Source organism: Colletes latitarsis, chromosome 4, assembly GCF_051014445.1.
Source record: "Colletes latitarsis isolate SP2378_abdomen chromosome 4, iyColLati1, whole genome shotgun sequence".
NCBI classification, from domain to species: Eukaryota; Metazoa; Arthropoda; class Insecta; order Hymenoptera; family Colletidae; genus Colletes; species Colletes latitarsis.
The window spans coordinates 36,371,283-36,392,377 of NC_135137.1; the positions used below are offsets into that span (position 1 = coordinate 36,371,283).

The 21,095-nt window shown below is 35.4% G+C and overlaps 3 protein-coding genes and 1 long non-coding RNA gene across 6 annotated transcripts in view; 3 read left to right on the forward strand and 1 right to left on the reverse strand.

Moving 5' to 3' along the window:
• The first annotated feature begins 4,228 nt into the window (after positions 1–4,228).
• Positions 4,229–8,283, forward strand: LOC143341164 (protein DENND6A). 2 transcript variants are annotated; one of them, XM_076763886.1, is made up of 9 exons: positions 4,229–5,107; positions 5,197–5,492; positions 5,593–5,865; positions 5,925–6,110; positions 6,195–6,442; positions 6,512–6,702; positions 6,759–7,027; positions 7,092–7,304; positions 7,392–8,283. In XM_076763886.1, the coding sequence occupies exons 2-9, from the start codon at positions 5,343–5,345 to the stop codon at positions 7,581–7,583; spliced, it is 1,722 nt and encodes a 573-aa protein (XP_076620001.1). In that variant the 5' UTR covers positions 4,229–5,107; positions 5,197–5,342; the 3' UTR covers positions 7,584–8,283. The 2 variants fall into 2 exon arrangements, with proteins under 2 accessions (XP_076620001.1, XP_076619999.1); XM_076763884.1 differs by having other exon boundaries at positions 4,239–5,107; positions 7,383–8,282.
• Positions 8,284–9,240: 957 nt separating this feature from the next.
• On the forward strand, positions 9,241–14,914 carry LOC143341046 (uncharacterized). The gene is made up of 11 exons (XM_076763571.1): positions 9,241–9,782; positions 10,095–12,206; positions 12,280–12,647; positions 12,719–13,012; positions 13,085–13,129; positions 13,192–13,275; positions 13,356–13,596; positions 13,673–14,064; positions 14,137–14,303; positions 14,382–14,511; positions 14,594–14,914. The coding sequence occupies exons 1-11, from the start codon at positions 9,269–9,271 to the stop codon at positions 14,666–14,668; spliced, it is 4,422 nt and encodes a 1,473-aa protein (XP_076619686.1). The 5' UTR covers positions 9,241–9,268; the 3' UTR covers positions 14,669–14,914.
• Positions 14,915–15,472: 558 nt separating this feature from the next.
• On the forward strand, positions 15,473–19,121 carry LOC143341328 (uncharacterized). Its single transcript, XR_013079583.1, has 2 exons — positions 15,473–18,057; positions 18,157–19,121. It is a non-coding gene; the product is annotated as an uncharacterized LOC143341328 (long non-coding RNA).
• Positions 19,003–21,095, reverse strand: part of Sap47 (Synapse-associated protein 47kD) — a 102,450-nt gene continuing 100,357 nt past the window's right edge. For both annotated transcript variants that reach the window (XM_076764199.1, XM_076764200.1), the window contains exon 9: positions 19,003–21,056. In XM_076764199.1, coding sequence (XP_076620314.1) covers positions 20,875–21,056 — 182 coding nt within the window. In that variant the 3' untranslated portion in view covers positions 19,003–20,874. The remainder of the gene's footprint in view (positions 21,057–21,095) is intronic.

Genomic DNA, 21,095 nt, shown 5'->3' on the forward strand with positions numbered 1-21,095 from the left:
CGCTTATATTTCTGGCAACGTACAACGATTACTACTGGCTAGTGCCACCCTCTGCTGACCTCTGCCAACATCTCTCGACGTCAGCTGACCATCGCTGACCAGTGCTGACCGTTGCTGACAAATTGTGACACGATATAATATAATATAATATGTTTATATGTATTAAAGTGTTGTATAATGTAAATCTATGGCAATAAATGATATAATTTCAAAGAATTCTATGTGTTCTCATCATTTTTACCCTTTTTTTCCTATCGAAATCATTCCCTTAATTATAAGACACTCCAAAGCTTTTAAAATTTTCTAAGTTCCCCGGAAAGATTTCAAATTTCTCGGAATCCCTGAAACTTACCGGCGTCCCTGAAACTTCTCGGAATCCCTGAAATTTCCAAGAAGTTTCAGGCAGCGGCTAAAATTCCGGCCTGAACTTTTCGGCAAAAATTTTAAAGAGCTATTACGTAATATTACGTAATATTACGTAACATTACGTAATTTTTGCCGAAAAATTCCGGCCGCGAGAAATTTTAAAGAGCTATTACGTAATGTTACGTAATATTACATAATGTTACGTAATATTACGTAACGGCTTTTTAAAATTTTTGCCGAAAAATTCAGGCCGGAATCTTTTCCGCTGCCTGAAACTTCTTGGAAATTTCAGGGATTCCGAGAAGTTTCAGGGACGCCGGTAAGTTCCAGGGATTCGAGTATTTTCAGAAAATCTTAGAAATGACGTCATTTCTATTTGGAGAGGGAAAGAGGGGTAAAAAATGATGAGAATACATAGAATTCTTTGTAATTACATCATTTATTGTCATAGATTTACATTATACAAAACTTTAATACATATAAACATATTATATTATATTACATCATGTCACAAGTTGTCAGCAACGGTCAGCAGTGGTCAGCGATGGTCACCTGACGTCGGGAGATGTTAGCAGAGGCCAGCTTAGGTCTGGAGATGCTGGCAGAGGTCAGCAGAGGGTGGCAGTAGCCAGTAGTAATCGTTGTACGTTGCCAGAAATATAAGCGGTGGTCAGCAGTGGTCAGCAGCGGTCAGCAGAGGCCAGCGGAGGCCAGCAGAGGCATGCAGAGGCAAGTAGAGTCCAGCAGGGGCAAGCAGTAACAAGTAGTAATCGTTATACGTTGTCGGAAGCATCAGGGGTGGTCAGCTGTGGTCAGCAGAGGCTAGCAGTGGCAAGCAGTGACAAGCAGAGTCCAGCAGGGGCTGACAGTAGCAAGTTGTAATCGTTATACGTTGTCAGAAGTATCAAGAGTGGTCAGTAGCGGTCAGCAGAGACCAGCGGAGGCAGGCAGAAGTCAGTAGTAATCGTTATACGTTGTCAGAAATATAAGCGGTGGTCAGCAGAGGCCAGCAGAGGCTGGGAGAGGATAACAGTAGCCAGTCATATTCGTTATACGTTGTCAGAAGTAACAGGAGTGGTCAGCAGCGGTTAGCAGAGGCTGGGAGAGACTAACAGTAGCCAGTCGTAATCGTTATACATTGTCAGAAATTCCAGGAGTGGTCAGCAGCGGTCAGCAGAGGCCAGTGGAGACCTGTTGACGGGAGGTCGGATATTAGTTGTTCAAGAGCGAGAAGGGAAGTGTGTGCCTTTCTGCTCGTATTGATTGTGATCTGCTCGTATTGATTGTGAACTAGCACTGGTAACTTATTTCTTATAATGTAAATCTATGGCAATAAATGATATAATTTCAAAGAATTCTATGTGTTCTCATCATTTTTACCTTTCTTTTCCTCTCCCCATTATTCCCTTAGCTATAAGATACATGCTACCTCTTCGCAAGGCCGCTAGCATTTTGGAAATGTTCCGGGCACTTTGGAAATCCGGATGGTAAAATGCTCAAGTTTGTCGTCGGATAGTTCGTTATTTTCAACGATAGATGGCGCTAGTTTTCCGACCTCAAACCCCCTGGTGCTAAAACGCCCAAGTTTGTCGTGGAATAGTTCGTTACCATCAACGCTAGATGGCGCTTATTTACCGACCTTAGGCCCCCTGGTGCTAAAACGTCCAAGTTTGTCGAGAAATAGTTCGTATCGTCCACGCTAGATGGACTTCTCGACAAACTTGGGCGTTTTAGCACCAGGGGGCTTAAGGTCGGTAAATAAGCGCCATCTAGCGTTGATGGTAACGAACTATTCCACGACAAACTTGGGCGTTTTAGCACCAGGGGGCTTGAGGTCGGTAAATAAACGCCATCTAGCGTTGATGGTAACGAACTATTCCACGACAAACTTGGGCGTTTTAGCACCAGGGGGTTTGAGGTCGGAAAACTAGCGCCATCTATCGTTGATGGTAACGAACTATTCCACGACAAACTTGAGCATTTTACCATCCGGATTTCCAAAGTGCCCGGAACATTTCCAAAATGCTAGCGGCCTTGCGAAAAGGTGGCATGTATCTTATAGCTAAGAGAATAATGGGGAGAGGAAAAGAAAGGTAAAAATGATGAGAACACATAGAATTCTTTGAAATTATATCATTTATTGCCATAGATTTACATTATACAAAGCTTTAATATATATATATACAGATATCATGTCAGTAGTTGTCAATAAAGGTCAGCAGTGATCAGCAGGAGTCACTAGAAGCTAGCAGAGGCCAGCAGAGGCCAACAGAGGCTGGCAGAAGTCAATAGTAGTCGTTATACGTTGTCAGAAATGCAAGCAGTGGTCAGCAATGGTCAGCAGAGGCCTGTAGGAAAATTGAAAAGTACTTAAAGTATTTTGATTTTGAAAAATCGTATTAATAATATACATATGTACGCTCATACATAGGAATAATAAAAAAAAAATTTCTTTTTTTCAATAGTTAAAATATGATGGGAGGGGGTTACTTTGCTTATGTTAGCCTACATAGGTCGCAAAGTAAAAATGCCTGGGCAATCAAGATTCCAAATCGTATGCCGTTGACGTGAGTTTGGATTTTAATTGTTCGAGAGCGAGAAGGCAAATGTTAGCCTTTCTCTTTCAACTCCCACGAAGCGGTTCGAAATTACCTCGGGCAGCTTCGGAGAATCGAGAAAGAGTGCATGTCTCAGTTTGCCGTTGTCGACTTTCCGAAACTTCACGAGCTCACGTACGCGTGATCTGGCATAGCGTGAAAGAGCACCTTCGATGCATTTCTGCTTCGCGGCGCTATATGTACTAAGCCTAAATTCACGCGATAGCGTAACACTAGTATATGTGGCATTCACTGATGAGATAATTACAAAAAACAATAATAAGCGGCAAGCATGGATAAAATGTATTTTAAAAATTATTCGAATGACGAATATATTACTAATTTGTATTCTATGTGCAGTCGAATCTTTAAAAGGATTCACATGCTGTATTGGACAGCTGTGCAATTATAGAATATGTATTTTTATTCGATACAATTATTCATGTGATATATCATTCAATGTCAAATACGAAATACACAGGTATCTGTGTAGACAGTGAATGCCAAATATATTAGCATTTGAATAACTGAGAAAATGTACAATATAACATTCTAAATACAGAATAACAAATATAGGGCCGAATGAAGGCTCGTAAAGCCCGAGGCTGGAAAACGATATTTGGATAATTTTAATATGTAAAACAGAGTATGTGATAAAATTATCTAAACATCCAAACAAAAAATTGTAACAAATATGTAGTTGATAACATGAATTGATTCTTTCATACTAATTATATAATGATTTAAAGCGATTGTATTTCTTGTTTACACATTCGTAACACTATTGTGCAATAGAACTGATTTGTATGGACTTGTTTAGCCTAAATCATGCACTTGTCTCATTGCAATCTTGTTACTGATCATAAATTTTGATCAATATGAATTATGCCGGTGCAATATGCATGCGTAGGTTAGTGCATGCACGTCGATAAAGATTTTTGTTCTGTACAATAAAATATTAAAATCTGATATAAAACTTTATTTATTTAAAAGAAAATAACGTAGACTCGCGATGTATATATTCTCAAAGATACTCGAGGACTCTACAAATTATACTTAATTATTTTTTGACAAAGCATTTTTTCGTCAATTTCATACGCGATTGTAATATATATTTATACGTGTAAAAAATATTTAATATCTAAGACTTCTTCGTGAAAATTAAATATTTGCAACTAGTTTGCATTCGCGAATAGTTATACTATAGGTATTTATTATAATTCTTATCGTTTTGTTTCATTGCTTTAACACGAAGTGTAAAATTATAGGTAATAAAAGAGCAAATATTTATAACGTTCTAGAAATTCGTTACGTTTCGTAAGCAGAGAGATCGCAAAAAGATAAACGGTACGGCATCTGGCATAATTTGCGTATAGACAAGTATAGGATTTAAGCGAATGAACATCCATATGTACCGCTATGGTTTAATGTTTCGATGGTAGGGTGGTAAGACACCTTTCGCGATTAAATTGACGAGACAAAACCGTTCTAACTCCGATAGAGATAGGATTAGTGTACCTTTGATTTTGACGTTATCTCATAGAATTGACATACTCGGATAAATTTAATTTCTCGAGATACGTATACATGTTTGGTATCAGAGGTTATAACTATTATTGTAAGCTCCGAGCATTATGAAGACTTTCTCTAATAAAGCGAGACTGAACGATGTGCAACCGTTTGAATGTCAACATATGCAGTTGGTCTCGGTGAAGAAGAACACTGATGCAAACGTTATCCATAAGCCAGTTTCTTACCACAGCATTATTACAAGAATCCAACTGATATGCTTGACAGATTGTTATTGTCAAGAGACACAAAACACGTGGGCATTTTAACGGTCGTGTGTATATAGTAGACGATAATGAAATAAGTATATGTGCAATGTCCCTCGTGTTTCTTTGATGCCTGAGTTCTTTGATTCTGAAATTAACATTCTTCCCTGACACCTTGCTCCTTGTACTCGTTGCTAGTAAATAAGGCGCGAATGTGGATTACGTGTTTTTAAAAATATCGTTAAACAGGGTAAAACTATACAGGCAGAAGTTAATAGTAATTATGAGATTATTGAAACTAATGAGAGTGATCCATAGGGAACAGTTTCTATCGACAAGTAAAGAACAATGTGTACCTTCAACAAAACTGTAAGTATTTACATAACGTATGAAATGAATGAACCGATATTCCGTGCAATGTGAAAATGGATATTAACAAATGTATAATTGTTTTTCAGATACTCAAATTCTCCTATAGGAATTATTATAATATGTTAGTATATAAGTTGAACAGAAGTTTTTGAAACAGTTGCTCTATATAACAGCAAGAAACATGTTTCATTACGTATGTATGCAACTACATTAGAACAAAATTCTTGTAAAAATGTCAGTTGCTGCTTGTTCAAAAAATAAAAGAATGGACAGTGTAAATAATAAAGAAGAGATGATATATGAAAAATGGGAACGTTTTCATAATTGGGTACATTGTATGTGTATTGTTACTTTTGATCTTGAATTAGGTCAAGCTATAGAGGTATATTATGCTCATTGTATTTTACAATTATTTTTTTTATAATGTAATTCTTTTAGGCAAATATGTTACATTATTAATAATGTGTATTATTATTTGCTAGGCTATATATCCAGGTCATATCATATTGTCTGAACAAGAAAGATCTAATGTATGTTATCTTGCTTTTCCTGATTCCAACTCTGGCTGTATGGGAGATACTCAGTATCATGTCAGAATAAGACAGAATGGAGCTGCAGTTCAAGAGACTAAAGCTTTAAAAGAATATGATAGGAGATCACCACCATTTTTGCAATGTGATAAGGATTATTACTGGGGTTATGTGTACTTTCGTCAAGTAAAAGACAAATCCCTTCCAAGAGGATATTTTCAAAAGGTACATTTTCCACAATAATACAACAAAAATACAAGTAAATGAATTTACTTATATTTCAGAGTATTGTTATAATTACAAAACTGCCATTTGTGAATCTCTTTGGTGAATTATGTGCTTTAATTGCTCCTGAGTTTTTTGAAGTGGGCAATGCTGTTATGGAAGCTATTGTAAGAGAAATTGACCATTGGCCACCTCCGGTACCTGGTCAGATAATTCATTTACCACTTATAGGTGTTTTGTTTCAAGTAAATATTAACATATTTTCATTTTGCTATATTGTATTGTATGCTAGCTTCTGCCCATGTCTTCATAAATTCGTTTTGTTTTAGACATATATTCCAAATCAAAACTATAAATCAACTGCACCTACAATTGCTGCCATGGATCATGCCCCAAATTTTCATGCAACCAGAAGACTAATTTTAACGTCTGCTTATGAGGGAGACATGTTTAGAAGTTTAGCTAGTGTTGTAAGTTATGTTCACCTATTATGGGAATTAGTATTACTTAGTGAACCAATTGTTGTTATGGCTGGTTCGCCTACCGGTTGTTCCGAAATGGTCCAAGCGCTCATTGCGTGAGTATAAGTATTTACAGTTAATGTAAAACAGTTATAAAATAAAACATAAGAATAAACTGTTTTTAGAATGATAGCACCATTGAAATATTGCGCTGATCATCGACCTTATTTCACAATTCATGATTCTGAGTTTAAAGAATATACTACGGATGCTCCATCACCTCCTGCTGTAATATTAGGTGTAACTAACCCCTTTTTTGCTAAGACTCTACAGCATTGGCCTCATATAATCCGAATAAGTAATGGAGTTACTAATGGTAAGTTTTATGAAATCTTATGTAAGTATTGTGTCTTAAAATTTTCTATACTTTAGAAAATCAAAAGTACAAAATAAAGAAGTCGGAAAATCTCAAAGTATTGGACACGAAACCAGGAGTGTATACACAATATAAACCTTTTCTTCACAAGGATAAAACCATATTAAAAAAATTATTTAGAGGTATTCAGACAAAGAGACCAGGTGAAGTGCAAACAGCACTTTTAAAGCGCCATTTAATAGAATTAACAGAAAGCTTTATGATACCTCTTGAGAGATATATTGCAAGTCTTATGCCATTACAAAAGGACATATCACCTTTCAAAGTAACTATTGCCTTGCTTACTTGGTATTCAAACTACTGCAAACTACTAATAATATTTATTTTAGGCTACACCCATACCTGAATTGTTTAATCCAGATGACTTTTTAGCTACTTTGAGTAGCGCAGGACCACAATTGACTTCAGGCATAAAAGGAGATTGGGTAGGATTGTACAGACGATTTTTTCGCTCGCCCAACTTTTCTGGATGGTTTCACACCAGGTATACGGAATTATCCCAAAAATTGCAAGTCATACAACTTGAGGCACTGTCAAAAGCGGTACGCTGTATTAGTAACTAGATTTTACCTTTCTTTTAAATTGCATATGTTGTTTGTGTTAAATTATAATTGTTATAGGATTTAAAGACATGGGTACAAGGAAAGCAAGAAGTTGAACTGGTTGACATGATTCTCAGAATTCGACAAAAATTAGAAAAGACGTATATCGATGAAGTACCTATAGGTAATTCCGTAAGAGAAAAGCTTCAAGAAAGAATAAACGACATCACGCATACGTTACCAGATGATTTAAAAGATATTTTGAATCATGAATCTTGACATTACGATTATGCTATTAATTTTAAGGGTCGATAAATGATGTCTCCATTTAGATACAAACGAAATTATAAGCATGTCAATGGAGTAACTAGATTAAAAATATGTCCAAACCTTGCTCTCTTTGTTGATAAATGTACACAAATGATATAAACAGAAAGGAATAGTGGACAAAATATCTAAAATACGTAGAAATCGCAAAGTTTAGTTTTATTTGTAGTTTAATTTTTTATTTCCTGCTTAAATACTCCAAGATGGATATTTCAGGATCACGCGATTTTTTATAAGTAACAGGAAAGGTGATACAGAAGTCAATACTGGTGCGTGAAATATTTTATAGGTGCGACTAAAGACTTACGTGCTCGTATTATTATTTCCACAATGATGAAAATATTACGTGCGTTTATCTCGATATTTTTTTTTACAGGATTTGTCGTTTTTTAATACTGTACAATTTCTGTTTATGTTATGTAACCGAGTTTCTTCCTAACATCATTTATCTAAACAACATATTAATAATTTTGTATTCTTTGTGTTTCTAACATCTATGAATGAGATAATATTTTTTTTTTTTATTCCAAGAATAATAATAAATATTAATTACATGTGAATGTAATAGAAAAAAAGAGCACTACTGTTGTATGTGTATATATGTGTCTAACATGAGATCTGTAAATATCGATATGAATGATGAATGTAATAAAGATTTATTTTAATAATAATGTAATATTTGATATGACCTTTCCTATCTAATCAAGAACAATCTATATATCTATTCTCTTATTTAATGAATTAATGATTAATGTTTGAGCTATCTCATACATACAGCGTTTTCTATAGGGAGAAAGTGCAACGTATAATGAAACCAAACGATTAACGCTCGAGTTAGAAAATACGTTTTCTATGGAGGCAAAATGCTACGTACAAATTAATGCCATCATTAGACCCGAGTATTTACTACTAAGGAAATGAAGTTGCATTCAAATTATATACTGATATATTTACCATCGTCACGTATAACATTTTCTTGCAAAACAAAATTATTTTCAATTTTGATACTTACGTTAAGTACTTTCCACAAGAACTCTACAATTACAAATAAGTACAAAGTAGAGGACGCTCCGGCAAAGTAAAACATTTTTGTTTGTTGGTTCTTATTGGCTGTCTGAAAGTATACGTCCATTTTCATTAGTCGAGTTTTAGCGCGGTAATAATACGTCTCTGGTTATTCCGCCAATCCACGTAAAGTTTTCCTCTAGCAAGATTTTAAAATGAAATACTAACCGTTTGTTACGGAATTATTTGTGAGCTCGCAGTAAAGAAATGTACGTTAATATATATTTCGAATTAATTCTCGAAGACTTCGTGTGATATATGAAAATAATTATTAATTTCTTATTTCGTAAGTGATCGGTTAACAAGGAACAACAGGTACGTGTCTAAACCAAACTATTATGAAACGAACGATTTTGTTGTGTTATTATCGATATCCGAAAACAGCGTGTGCTTCAAAACATTTGTAATAATAGATGATTTAAATAGCAATACCTGTATTTATATATTGTTTAAGAATCTAAAATACTTCAGTTTCCACGTAATAATCTTTTAATTGAAAATGTATTTAGAGGAGAACATAGAAAATAGATAAACCTTTAATAAATAATATTTTTATTTTAAATATTTTGCAGATGGATAATACATTGGACTCTATTAGAGCTTCTTCTAATCCTAGTTCACAAGCAGAAATGTCATATCTTTTTGGTAGAGATCCAAGCATTTTAGCCTACGGGCAAAGGCCTTGTGTCTCAAATGATACAAAAAAGAATTTGCTTACTGCTTATGAAGTTGAAGAATCTAATTTTACCGAAGAGACTGATTCAATAAATTCAGAATTACAAACTTTACAAACTGTTAAAGTATATCTGCGAATGAAACCATTTCCTAAAAAGTTAAAGTTAACTCAAGAACAACAGGATGCTTATAATATTATCAATTCCACTACTTTGTTTACAAAATTACCTACTTTGGACAATAATACCAGTTGTCTTAAAAGATCCAATAGTACAGACATTCTATGCAGAAAATTCACATTTACCAAAACTTTTGGACCAAAAACTACTCAACTAGAATTATTTGAACAAGCTGTAAAACAACACATGATGGATTTTCTAGTTGGTCAAAACTCCACTATTATGACTTATGGTAATGACATTAGATATTTAGTCAAATGTGGCATAATGCTATAAATATTTAACCCTTTGATTGTGAATTACTTTAACATAAGCACATGGAAGGTTTTTGTATACATCAAGGACACTTTTCAGTCATGTTTGTGCATAGATTCAACTCCTTCAATGTTTATATGTACTTCTGAATCACATGCAGAATGTTCACTGGTGTTTATCTAATGTAATCATTGATAAATCAAATACTTATAAGCACTGGTTATAATTAAAGGGTTAAAATTACTTCTTACCAGCAAGTATTACACGAGTAACATTTAATATTTTACAGGTACTACAAATTCAGGGAAGTCTTATACATTACAAGGCACCACCACATCCCCTGGAATTATACCAAGATGCTTGGAGTTTGTATTCTCTAACATTACTCCAAAATCTACTCCCTCTTATAAACCGGTGAATCATTGTGATGTTATTTGTATGGATCCTCTTGAACGTGCACAAGAGTTAGAAATAAAATCCAAGTTGTTGTCATTTGCCTCTATAGATAAGCATCAATATACTACTGCTTACAAAGAAATGCAAAAACTATTACAAGAAGAATCGCCGATCAGACCTAGCCAATGTATCGACGCGCATTATTCCGTTTGGGTTTCCTTTGCCGAAATTTATAATGAAGTTGTTTACGATCTTTTGTCAAATGAGAGTCAGAAAAAAAGAACACCTCTTAAATTAGCAACAGATTCACAAAGTAGGGCATTTATTAAAGGCCTTAAGACTGTTTGCGTCAATTCCGGTTCCGAGGCTTATCAAGTTTTAATGGCCGGACAGTATAATTTGAAAGTAGCTGCGACTGCTTTGAATGCAAGAAGTTCAAGATCACATTGCATATTCACTATAAAATTATTAAAGTATTACGTAGAAAATGATCCTAGTTCCGTTGAAGTTAGCACATTTGCCTTTTGTGATTTGGCTGGTTCTGAACGTCTAAAAAAGACATTGAATATTGGAGACAGATTGAAGGAAGCACAAAATATTAACACGAGCTTAATGGTACTAGGAAGATGTTTAAAAACTATTCATAAAGAACAGATAACAAAGCAGAAGATAGAGCAGATTGGTCCGTTTAGAGAATCAAAATTAACAAGATTATTTCAGAAAGCACTCTCTGGTAAAGAGCATATAGCTTTAATAGTAAATATCAATCCTGTACCAAACTTGTATATAGAAACACAGAGTGTACTCAATTTTTCTGCTATTGCAAAGAAAATAGTTATAGAAGAAAAGGAGAAGGTGCAAAAAAGATCAAAATCAAGATTTACGCAAATAGTTTCACAAAGCATAAAAACAGTAACTGATTGGGATGCTACAGAATTAGAAAGTGAGGAGTGGCAGAATACAGACGATGGTAATGTTATTATGCCGAATTATGTTCATGCTGAAAATTACAATGAGTTAATGAGTGAAAATAAAAGATTAAAAAAAGAAATCGTTAGTTTGAAGAATTCTGCGTTAAGTCGTGATCTTGAAATACGCCAAGAAATGGCAGATACTTATACAGTTATGATAAAGGAGCTTGAAGAAAATTGGACGAATCGTATAAGGAACGTGGAAAAAGAACAAGAAAATGTATTTATGTGGTCTGTGAAACGAGTTGAAGAATTCTATAAGCAAAAATTCGATAGCCGTAAAAGAACACGGACGCTTGACGATGATGAAGAAGATACCGAAGAATTAAAAATACAAAATTCGCAGTTGATAGCAAAGGTTAAGCAATTAAAGAATAGTAAGAAAGAACTTGAAAACTCAAATAAATCTCTAATAGTGGAAAACAATAAAATAACTTTTGAACTGGGTTTGGTAAAAGAAGATTTGAAAAGTGTAAAAACTTTGTTGAAGGCAACCCAGGAAGATATACGTTCAAACGAAGATACAAAGTGTTATATAGAAGAATTAGAAACCCAGCTATTTGCTAAGCAGGAACAAGCCAAGAAACTTAAAGTATTCCTAAATGAAGCTAAGGAAGAATATATTACAATCTCAATAGAAGTAATGGAGAAAGATCATATCATTAAGGAACAAGAAGAAGAGCTATTCGAAAAACAAGAAACAATAGATGATTTAGAAGCAGACCTTGGAAATATTAATATTTGCTTAACAGAAAAGACCAAAGTTGTTGAGATGTTGGAGAAAGAATTGGATAGTCAAAATAAGAAAATAATAGATAGTGATAATAAACTCCACGATATGCAAATAAAAATACACGAATTACAAAATGAAAAATGTTTATTACAAGATAAAATTGAATTATTGAAGAAAACAACTTCGATTAGGACTAGCACAAAACATGATGAAATTGTTGTGCAACAGGAAGTCCTTTCTGTCTTTGATTTAGAAATATTAGATAAGGCAGGCGAGAACAATGAAAAGGATATAAAAATAGGTATGTATAATTTTTAGCTATATGATGCCCTAAAATTCTACAGGTGCTATATAATTGATTATTAATTTCATAGAAAACTATGAATTTGATCCCCAAGTAGACGAAAAGATAATCGCTATAGAAACAGAGAATTCAACATTAAAAGAAAAATTAACTCAAAGTTCGACCGAAATACAAAGTTTAAAAGAAGAATTGGAATCTGCAAAAGTGAAATTAATTAGTTGTCAAGTCCTTATCCAAGATAAAGAAGAGCAAACAGATACTATTGAAAATGATGTACACAACAAAAGTAGTCAAACTATTAAGAATATAACAACAGAAGGAATTAGTCAAACAAGTTTTATCGATGATAATGACGATTATGATGTCGTTTTGGATGAATTAGCAAAACTGATAGTAAAGCATGATGACACAAAGTCACGATATCAAGAAAAGTGTTCGGTACGTAAAATATAAATAATGTGTCGGTATGGTATTTATTTTTCCATTACACCAGTGTTTTTGTTTTCAAGATATTAGAAGAAGTGGAGAAAGAAGTATTGTCTCTGAAACAAAGGATAAACAATCTTTCGGACGAAAGTAATATGAATAAACTTATTATAGAAGAATATCAAAAATCGGTCGATTTGCTTCAGAATGAGATTTCCGTTATTAAGGATAGTAAAGCGCAACTTGAGCAAACACTAGAAAATAGTAATAGTGACAACATTACCTTAAAGACAAAAATTAATGATTACGAACAAAAACTTAATGAAGCTGAAAAGAAACTCTCATGTACCAAGGAAGATTACAATCATTGTATGGAAGTACGTAGTTTGATATTTTAATAAAACTATACAATATTCTATCACTTTTACAATTCCACTTCTTGTTTTCAGAAATTGAATACTTTGCAACAAGATTTTGATAGTCACGTTTCAAAAGTACGTATTTACAGAAATACTAAACTTTTTCGTATAGATTTAATTGTTCCATTATTTTCCAGTGCAAAAACGAACACGAACAAATCATAGATAATTTACAGAAAGAACTTAGTGCTGTTACAGAGAAGTGTGACATCAAATCGGAGGTATTTAAAGTAATTTACATAAACATAAATCTAATGAAATATTAGTAATTTTTCGTGTATTTTTTTTTTTTTTTTTTTAGTGTTTAGATGTTCATGTTTCAAAAGTTACAGAATTGGAGCACAGGCTTGAAAGTGTAACAGAGCTACAGCAACAAATTGAAGAGATAAATAGAAAATTAGAAATATGTCAAGACGAAAAAGAACACCTGCAAAGGTTACTGGACGAGACGAATGATAAGCTTCTAGAAGTCGAAGATCAATTAGAACACGCTGATGAGAAAGAACGAGAAAAAGATATTGAAATAATTTCACTTCAAAAAGGTTAGTCAAATATTTGTTGTTTCTAAGGAAAAAGTTATTTTTAATCTGACAATACTAATTTTCATAATCGTTACAGAATTGAAGTATCTGGTACAGAAGGGCGAAAACTATGACAGTAGCAACAACAGCGACAAACTAATGGAAACTGAGATGAAGAATACAATTAAGCATTTAAACGAGACAAAAGAAATGCTTTTGCAAAAGGAAGAACATATTACATGCTTGCAAGAGCGTTTAAAAATTTCTGAACAAAACGCCATAGTCTTGAATGATCTACAACAAAGTAACCAGGAAAGACAGGCGGAAAACGCCAAATTAAGAAATTTAAACGAAGAACTAAAGAACAGTCTCATCGAGAAGGAACGTGAAATGGAATCATTTATGAAGAACAGAGACGAGATGGTCACAATGTATGAAAGCTTAGTAAAAAGTCAACAAGAAGAATTAGGAAAACAGAAAAGAGGAGGGGTATTGCTTTTATTAAATTATTTAACATAATGTTTATTCGATGAAGTTTTATTAATAACTTTTTCTCTGTAGGCAACAAAAGGTCAAAAGGCTTCCAAAGATAAAGATAATTGTGAAAACACGTCTGAAGATGAAGTGGTACCGAAGGGACGTCGTATAAGACGACCACCAAAAAGATACATGATGTCACCAAATGACGATGAAATATCAGTAATCGACCTTTCCGAGTCTGAAACTAAGTATGTCTCCAAAAATAATATATACTACATATTTATACGATTTGAAGTTCGTTACTAGAGGGTGCTATTCTATTTTAGACGAAGCGGGAAACATATTCTTGCGTTACCACCTCCCACACCAATTAATTCAGAGAAAAAGAGAACTCATCGTGGAAAGAAGTTGTATGTCTTAGAAAATGATTCGACCCAAGACATTGAGCCAGTCGAAGTAAATTTTTTTAATCTTAATATAATTTATTATTTAATACTTTGCTATACATATGTACTTATTAAAATATTTGTTTCTTTAGAATCAGTTAGTAATCCCACCGTCACCAATGCCATCGTTGTCGAAAGTTCGCAATTTGCGAAATAAACGAAAGTAATGGATTGTAAATAGAACGTATCGATAGATAAATTGTAAAGAAAAAGTCATCGCTGCTTAGAAGAAAGCAAGAAGAAATAATCACAGTGCTAATGAGTTTAGTGTTTCTGTAAAAACATTCTGAAACAAGACGTGTTTCCTGTGATACTTTAAAAAACTGATTTTTTGTGAGATAGTGATGCATAATAAGATTAATGATAAGACAGTATTTTTGTATCTTTTAATTATGCTTGACATTAAAACTGTATTTTTTAGATTGTTTTGTTATTTTCTCGTTGTTCCCAGAGTCTATCCTTTGACAACTAGTTTTGAAATAAGTGTTGAACCAGCTTACAATTTTGAAAATTAATTTTTTTTTTAATTTTTACTCGTCACTACTTTCATAATCGCAGACACATTTAAAAGTGTTTGAATTGAAATAAGCGGACCTCTTAAAAATAATTATCAACATACATACTCTGAACTCTTTGCATTTGCATCTTAGGTAGTGTATATTCATGCAGAAAATGCTTGGATAGGAACAGAGTGACAGGTTAAACATACTTATCACTCGATTATGGTATTTTGTTCCAGTTTATTTTTCAAGAGGTACACGACCTTTATTGTTACATTCCGCAATTATATTAATTAATTTCTTAATAGTTTCGGAATTTAATGTTTGCCTCAATACATTCTCGTTAGTTATTCATTAATATATTATCATACTTTCAATGGAGTCAACAACATATATATATATTTTTTATTTATTTTCATATGTATATATGTATATCATTTATACATATATGCGTATCGGGTGTATGTCCATTCTTACAATCGAATGCACTATACCATAGGATAGTTTTATTACACAATTCACAGAGTCGTATTTGTAATAAGGGGATTGCCGAAGTACACCATACACATGGTCATGAGATTAATTTGTTTCTGTCTCGAATCTTTTCAGAGAGAAAGACGTTCGCTTATCGGACAATTACGTTCCTGATTCATTTGCTGTTCATCCGACCGTTATGGAAACGACGAGGGGCCGCTCGTCGATGCGTGTACTTTTCTCGCGTCTCAGTCAAGGCAAAAGGACAGAAAAACACGGGACTATATTTTTCCTTTTTTTTGTTTTTGTTTATTTTACTCGCGAACGTCGAACGCGCGAAGAAATATAACAGGAGGATCGCACGGTGAATCAATAGAATACATTCAATAGGTCGCCAACGAAAGACTCAACATCGCAATAGAATTCACATACTTGGCGTGGCTTAAGAAATACACGATTATCGCCTCGGGAATTCCATTTAGCCACATATATATATATATGTATAACACTCTTGGTGTACGCATACGCGTGTATCTCTGTTTTCCATCAACTCTGACAAACTTAGGCCCGAATCTTTGCGACATCCTTAATGTATATATATACGTATATTTATATATTTATATTCAATATAACATGTATACATCCACCTAACGACTAGTGCGAATGAAACACGCGCACGCGGTGAACCAGCGCGTTGAGTTCAGAATTAGTCTTTTCCTTCGTCTTCTCGAAGAATCAGGCCTTTTTTTTCGTGAATTTCTATGCGGCGGACAAGACAAATGGCGCCTTTCTTTTTAAGTACGCCGAGTTCGTCGTTTCCCGGGAGAATTGACGAATGATCTGGACTCAACATAGCGGCGTACGCGAAACGAACGTCTCGACGGGAAATTCAACGATTTCGCTTGTAAATTTAGCTGTTGTTACTCGGCCATTTTGTAAAGTACAGGGATACTTTGCACGGTACGGTTAACGCAAGCCAAAAAAAAATATCGTACTATGCAGTTACCGTGATCAGTAATGTACGATTGAATTTCCACCACTCGGCGAAATCTGACCCAGCTGAGAATGAAAGAGAATCGATTAAACGAAACGAAGAATACGCTACCCTGTACGCGAGAATTTCACTACTGGGTCCCCGAATTTGACAAAAGTCTACCCTGCATTGTATTGTGTTTTAATCTAACATAATCTGTACCATTACAAGCCATACCATGCAAAATATTCCCGTACTTATAATTGCTCTTAACTTTCGTTTCTCCAACGACTTTCATACTCTGTTGTAAATCGCGTTTAACAATCAAAGATTTTGTTTCTTACATTGATCGCAGTGCCCGTGCGAGAAAGACGTCTACTCTCGACGACGACAAAGCGTTGCTATCCGCGTCTTCGGTCAATTTACACCAAGTGTTCGACACGCGTAAAAATTTGTATTATTTGTACTTAATTTGCGACGATCGCGCAAACCGAAATAGCACGCGTACGAAAGACCGTTTCAGCGTCGTAAATACGCGTGTATATGCTTTAACACGTTCACTGCCAGATCAAAACCGTATAACAGTCTCAAAAGTAAAATTTTGATTTTAGACTATTGTAGACTACACAACCGAAAATTTGCTTCAATACTTATTTTCGTAACTTCGTTAAAATTCACCAATTCTATTCAAATTTATTTCCCTTAACGTCTTTTCTAGTGTCATAATGGTAAATCCTGTCACCCATATATGGGTGGCGTGGCAGTCAAAGTGTTAAAATAGCCGAACTAAGGTTAAGTTTACCTTCTCTTGCAGGGATGGGCAAACGTCTAGTCTAGATACAAATTTCGAATAGCGAATAGAATATAAACAACCTTTCAATTTGAATCGTAGAACAAAATTTTGTACTCGGGGAATAAGTATTCACGAAGTGAATTGCTTCGATTTGAATGAATCTTCGCAAGACTGAACAAACGAGTAATATAACCTTCTCCGTATCCGTTTTTTCATGCGTTCGAGGAAATATCAATCATACAACGCGTCGTGTTTTTTATTTGTATCTTATACGTACTTTGGATAAATTTGACGCGCTCGGTGTAAACTGTTTGCGTGCTATTTTGGTTCGTGCATTAGAAACGAGTACGTTGTAAAACCAAGTTGCTGCGTTCCGACTTGAATCAAAGCAATTTCAGACGATGATCGTTTGCACGCGGAACGCGACGGTTTATCGTCTCCGCGGTTTCCTCTTTATCCACAAATTGTTGTTTTGCCCCAGTTCCATCGAGAGCAAGGGAATTTTTGGACGGCATGTCGCACGGAGAAAATCATTGTCGAGGAATTGTTGTTGCAACCTACAACTATATGCGACTCTTGCTCTATCGATTCGTCGACTTCTTCGTTTTTTCTCGCGGACACTGACGTGGGAAGGACCTAATCCTGTCACCCATTTTAACACTAGATTTACGGAATCCGTCAATTTAATTGGAGTTAAGTTACAGAACTCATAAATATCATTCGTTAATAATATGGTAACGATATATCCTAACTAATAACAATGTGCAATCAATGTCCGTAAATCTAGAGTTTTAACTTTGAATAGCTGTAGGGTTTGTAAGTAAATTGATATAGTAATGACAACTTATGTGTCCTATAACTTAATAATAATTTAATAATAAGTAAAATATCATTAATGTAGAAATTTGCTTGCAGATCCAACAGTTACTCAAACTTGGTTAACCTGTTTTTACAGGATGATAAAAGACTGTTGCAACGTGTGAAATATTGGACCTAGACGCTTGATAATTGTAAAGACAATTATATGTTATATACTGAATGTTGGTTTGTGTCATCGAAGGTGTAATTTTGTTGTTCTTCATTCGTTAACGAACCATTTTGTTTCAGCTGTAGCTGGTGTGCCAGCTGGTAATTTATTATATACAACGTTTAACATACGGTATGTAACATTAAGTACTTATATCTCTAAAATTAACGAGTATCTACGTCTAATGTTTTATACGTTTCAACAGGTTGAGTCCTTCCTTTGTGAGATCGCAGTAAATATACTCAACATCAAGCACGATACGTGTAACAAATATCTCAGCTAGTTTAACAAAAGAACAATCATATCTCTGGCGACGCGAACATCAACAATACGTCTCGCAATGGTATAAATAATCTCTCGATCGATCGTTACGAACCTCTCTGTCCGTGTATCGGGACAGATCGCGGAAGATAATACCAAAGATGGGCAAAATTTTATTCGAACAATAGACGACGAATAGCAATACAGTATAGCGATTTATTTGCGTCGTTTATTTAATCGAACAGTTATATAGATAATAAGTCTTTATTCGTTCAACGTAAAACTTAATATCGTTCTATAATTAAAATTCTAATTTTGATAAAACGAACTAACGGGTAAAAAGTTGTTCATCTTTAATTCCTTATACGACATTTTTATCTACGAATTCTGCCCATTCCTGGATAGATCGTGAATACGCTCGTCGAAATCAAGTTGCTTTTGGCATGCGAAAAATCCACGATAAAGCATATCCGTTATCTTTTGTATTTCTTTTTTTTTCTTTTTTGTTTCCCACTTCTAGCGGAAAAGCGTGTCCGACAGTTGAGTTTGTAAAAAATAAAGTCGACGATACGGGTCGATCCGTTCGAAACGGTGTCCTTCGGCACACGGCAGTGTAATAATATCGGAATGTTCTCGATCCTTCGAACCCGATGAAGAGCGTTTCAATTTTGCTTTTTTTTTCTTTTTTTTTTATACTGTTCGAGTCGTATTCCGTAGCACAGTGCATTTCGAGTTAACAGTGCCAACCGCGTTCGATGCCGCGGCAGACACCGATTTTCATTTTCAATATTTTTTTTTGTTCTTTTGTTAAATATCTTAACGATCGATATTATTACAAACGAGAAATGTTGAAATTTTTTTCGTTTTCGATTTTTTTTTTTTTTTGGAGGGGAATACTTGGTTTTTTGTTTGTTTTACATTCTTACACCGTCCTCGTAGCCGGAGAACGTGTCGTGTAACAATTGACATAAGTGTGGCGTTAAAGTATATCCATCATCAGTGTTTTCGCGTGCACACCCGTCCACCGTTCGGTAGATCCACGGAGATCATCGATGGATGGAATCGACGGAGGTTCCAGAAGCGAGATCGATCGATCGGCAAAATAATTTACAGTCTGTACAAGCATAAACGTACCTAACCCTTCTCTCCCATCTCTCAGCCGTTCTCCCAGTTTCATTTTCAATCCCATCATCTTCATCGTGCTCGAGGATCGCAAACGTAGATGCTGTCTCAGACAACAAACAAACCCGGAGAAGCGGAAACAAGGAAGAGACTCTTTTTATTTTCCTCTTCAGTCCCCCCTTTCCCTCCATCTTCTCCCTTTCCGTTGCAATTGTTCGAGGCGAGCGAGCGTCGTCTCAACCATCCCCATTTCCTCTTCCCTTCTCTCTTATTCTCACATTATTACACTCTACGCCCACGACACTCGGTAGTGGTCGTACCAGACAGTGCTCTCGATTTAACCGGTTTTATCGAACTCCCGAATTTCAAGAGTGTCGGTCGTGACAGAAGATATTCACCGCTTAAGGTCACTTGTTCGACTGGAATTCACACGCGGTTGTCCCCACTTTCAGGTTCGCGTGCCACGTTTCTCGACACGTAACACACGTTATACTAGGTCGTTTCGCGAGTCAACGTATGTGCTTATGCGAATTTTAAGCTTAATACAAACGTACAAACATAGTACTAGAGTAAAACACAAAAGGTACATCGACACTTTGTAGAATCAGTAAAAGTCTTCTACCAGACGTGAAACAAAGTTAATACTTTTCATGAGAACGTAAAGAACATTTAGAAGAATTCGTACATACATACTCGAAACGACCTGATGTAACATGTATCTGGATACGATAAGACTTTCTTTACGCTGTTATTCGTCTTTGTTTGCCAAGGTTGTTGCCTAGCACGGACAGTCGAACACAAACAACGCGCGCGTACCGGAGCTTCTACCAAACTGTAACCGTCGCCATGGCGCAATGCAATATGGCGCGTACTGAAAGTGACAAGCTCCGTCGCCAGGCGGCGTTGCGTTCGCCAAACCGTCATGGTGGGGACGGTCGCTCTCGTACCGCGAGCGGTCAACATTTTTTACCATGACTTTTAAGCATATAATCGGTAATCTTGAGCACAATGAATCTTCTCGAAGAGAGGAAGAAAGCGGAATGGAAGGTAAACAGAAAGGAGTATCCCTTCGCCTGTTGAAGCGATCCTCTCGCTTCCGGGAGGAAGGTCGATGGAAGAGAAAGATAGAAACCCACCCCGGCGATCTTTGACACCGTACCCAGGATCTCAACTGAAACACGACGAGATCGTCTCTAACCGGTCACAAAGAGGATCTCTTCGGCTCACTTGAGGTCCTCATCGTCCACGTCGTTGGCTAAGAAGTCGTCGATCTGCTTCTCCCAATCGTCTTTATCCAACGCGGCGATCTCCCCTACGGGCGCCGCGGCGCCGTTCTTTTCCTCGTTCCCGGTAACTACCTCGTAATCCTTCAGCTCAGCCTCCAAATCGCGTTCCCACTCTTCTTCTGCGGAGATTGACAAGCAGCGTTGTAGCTATTTTCAAG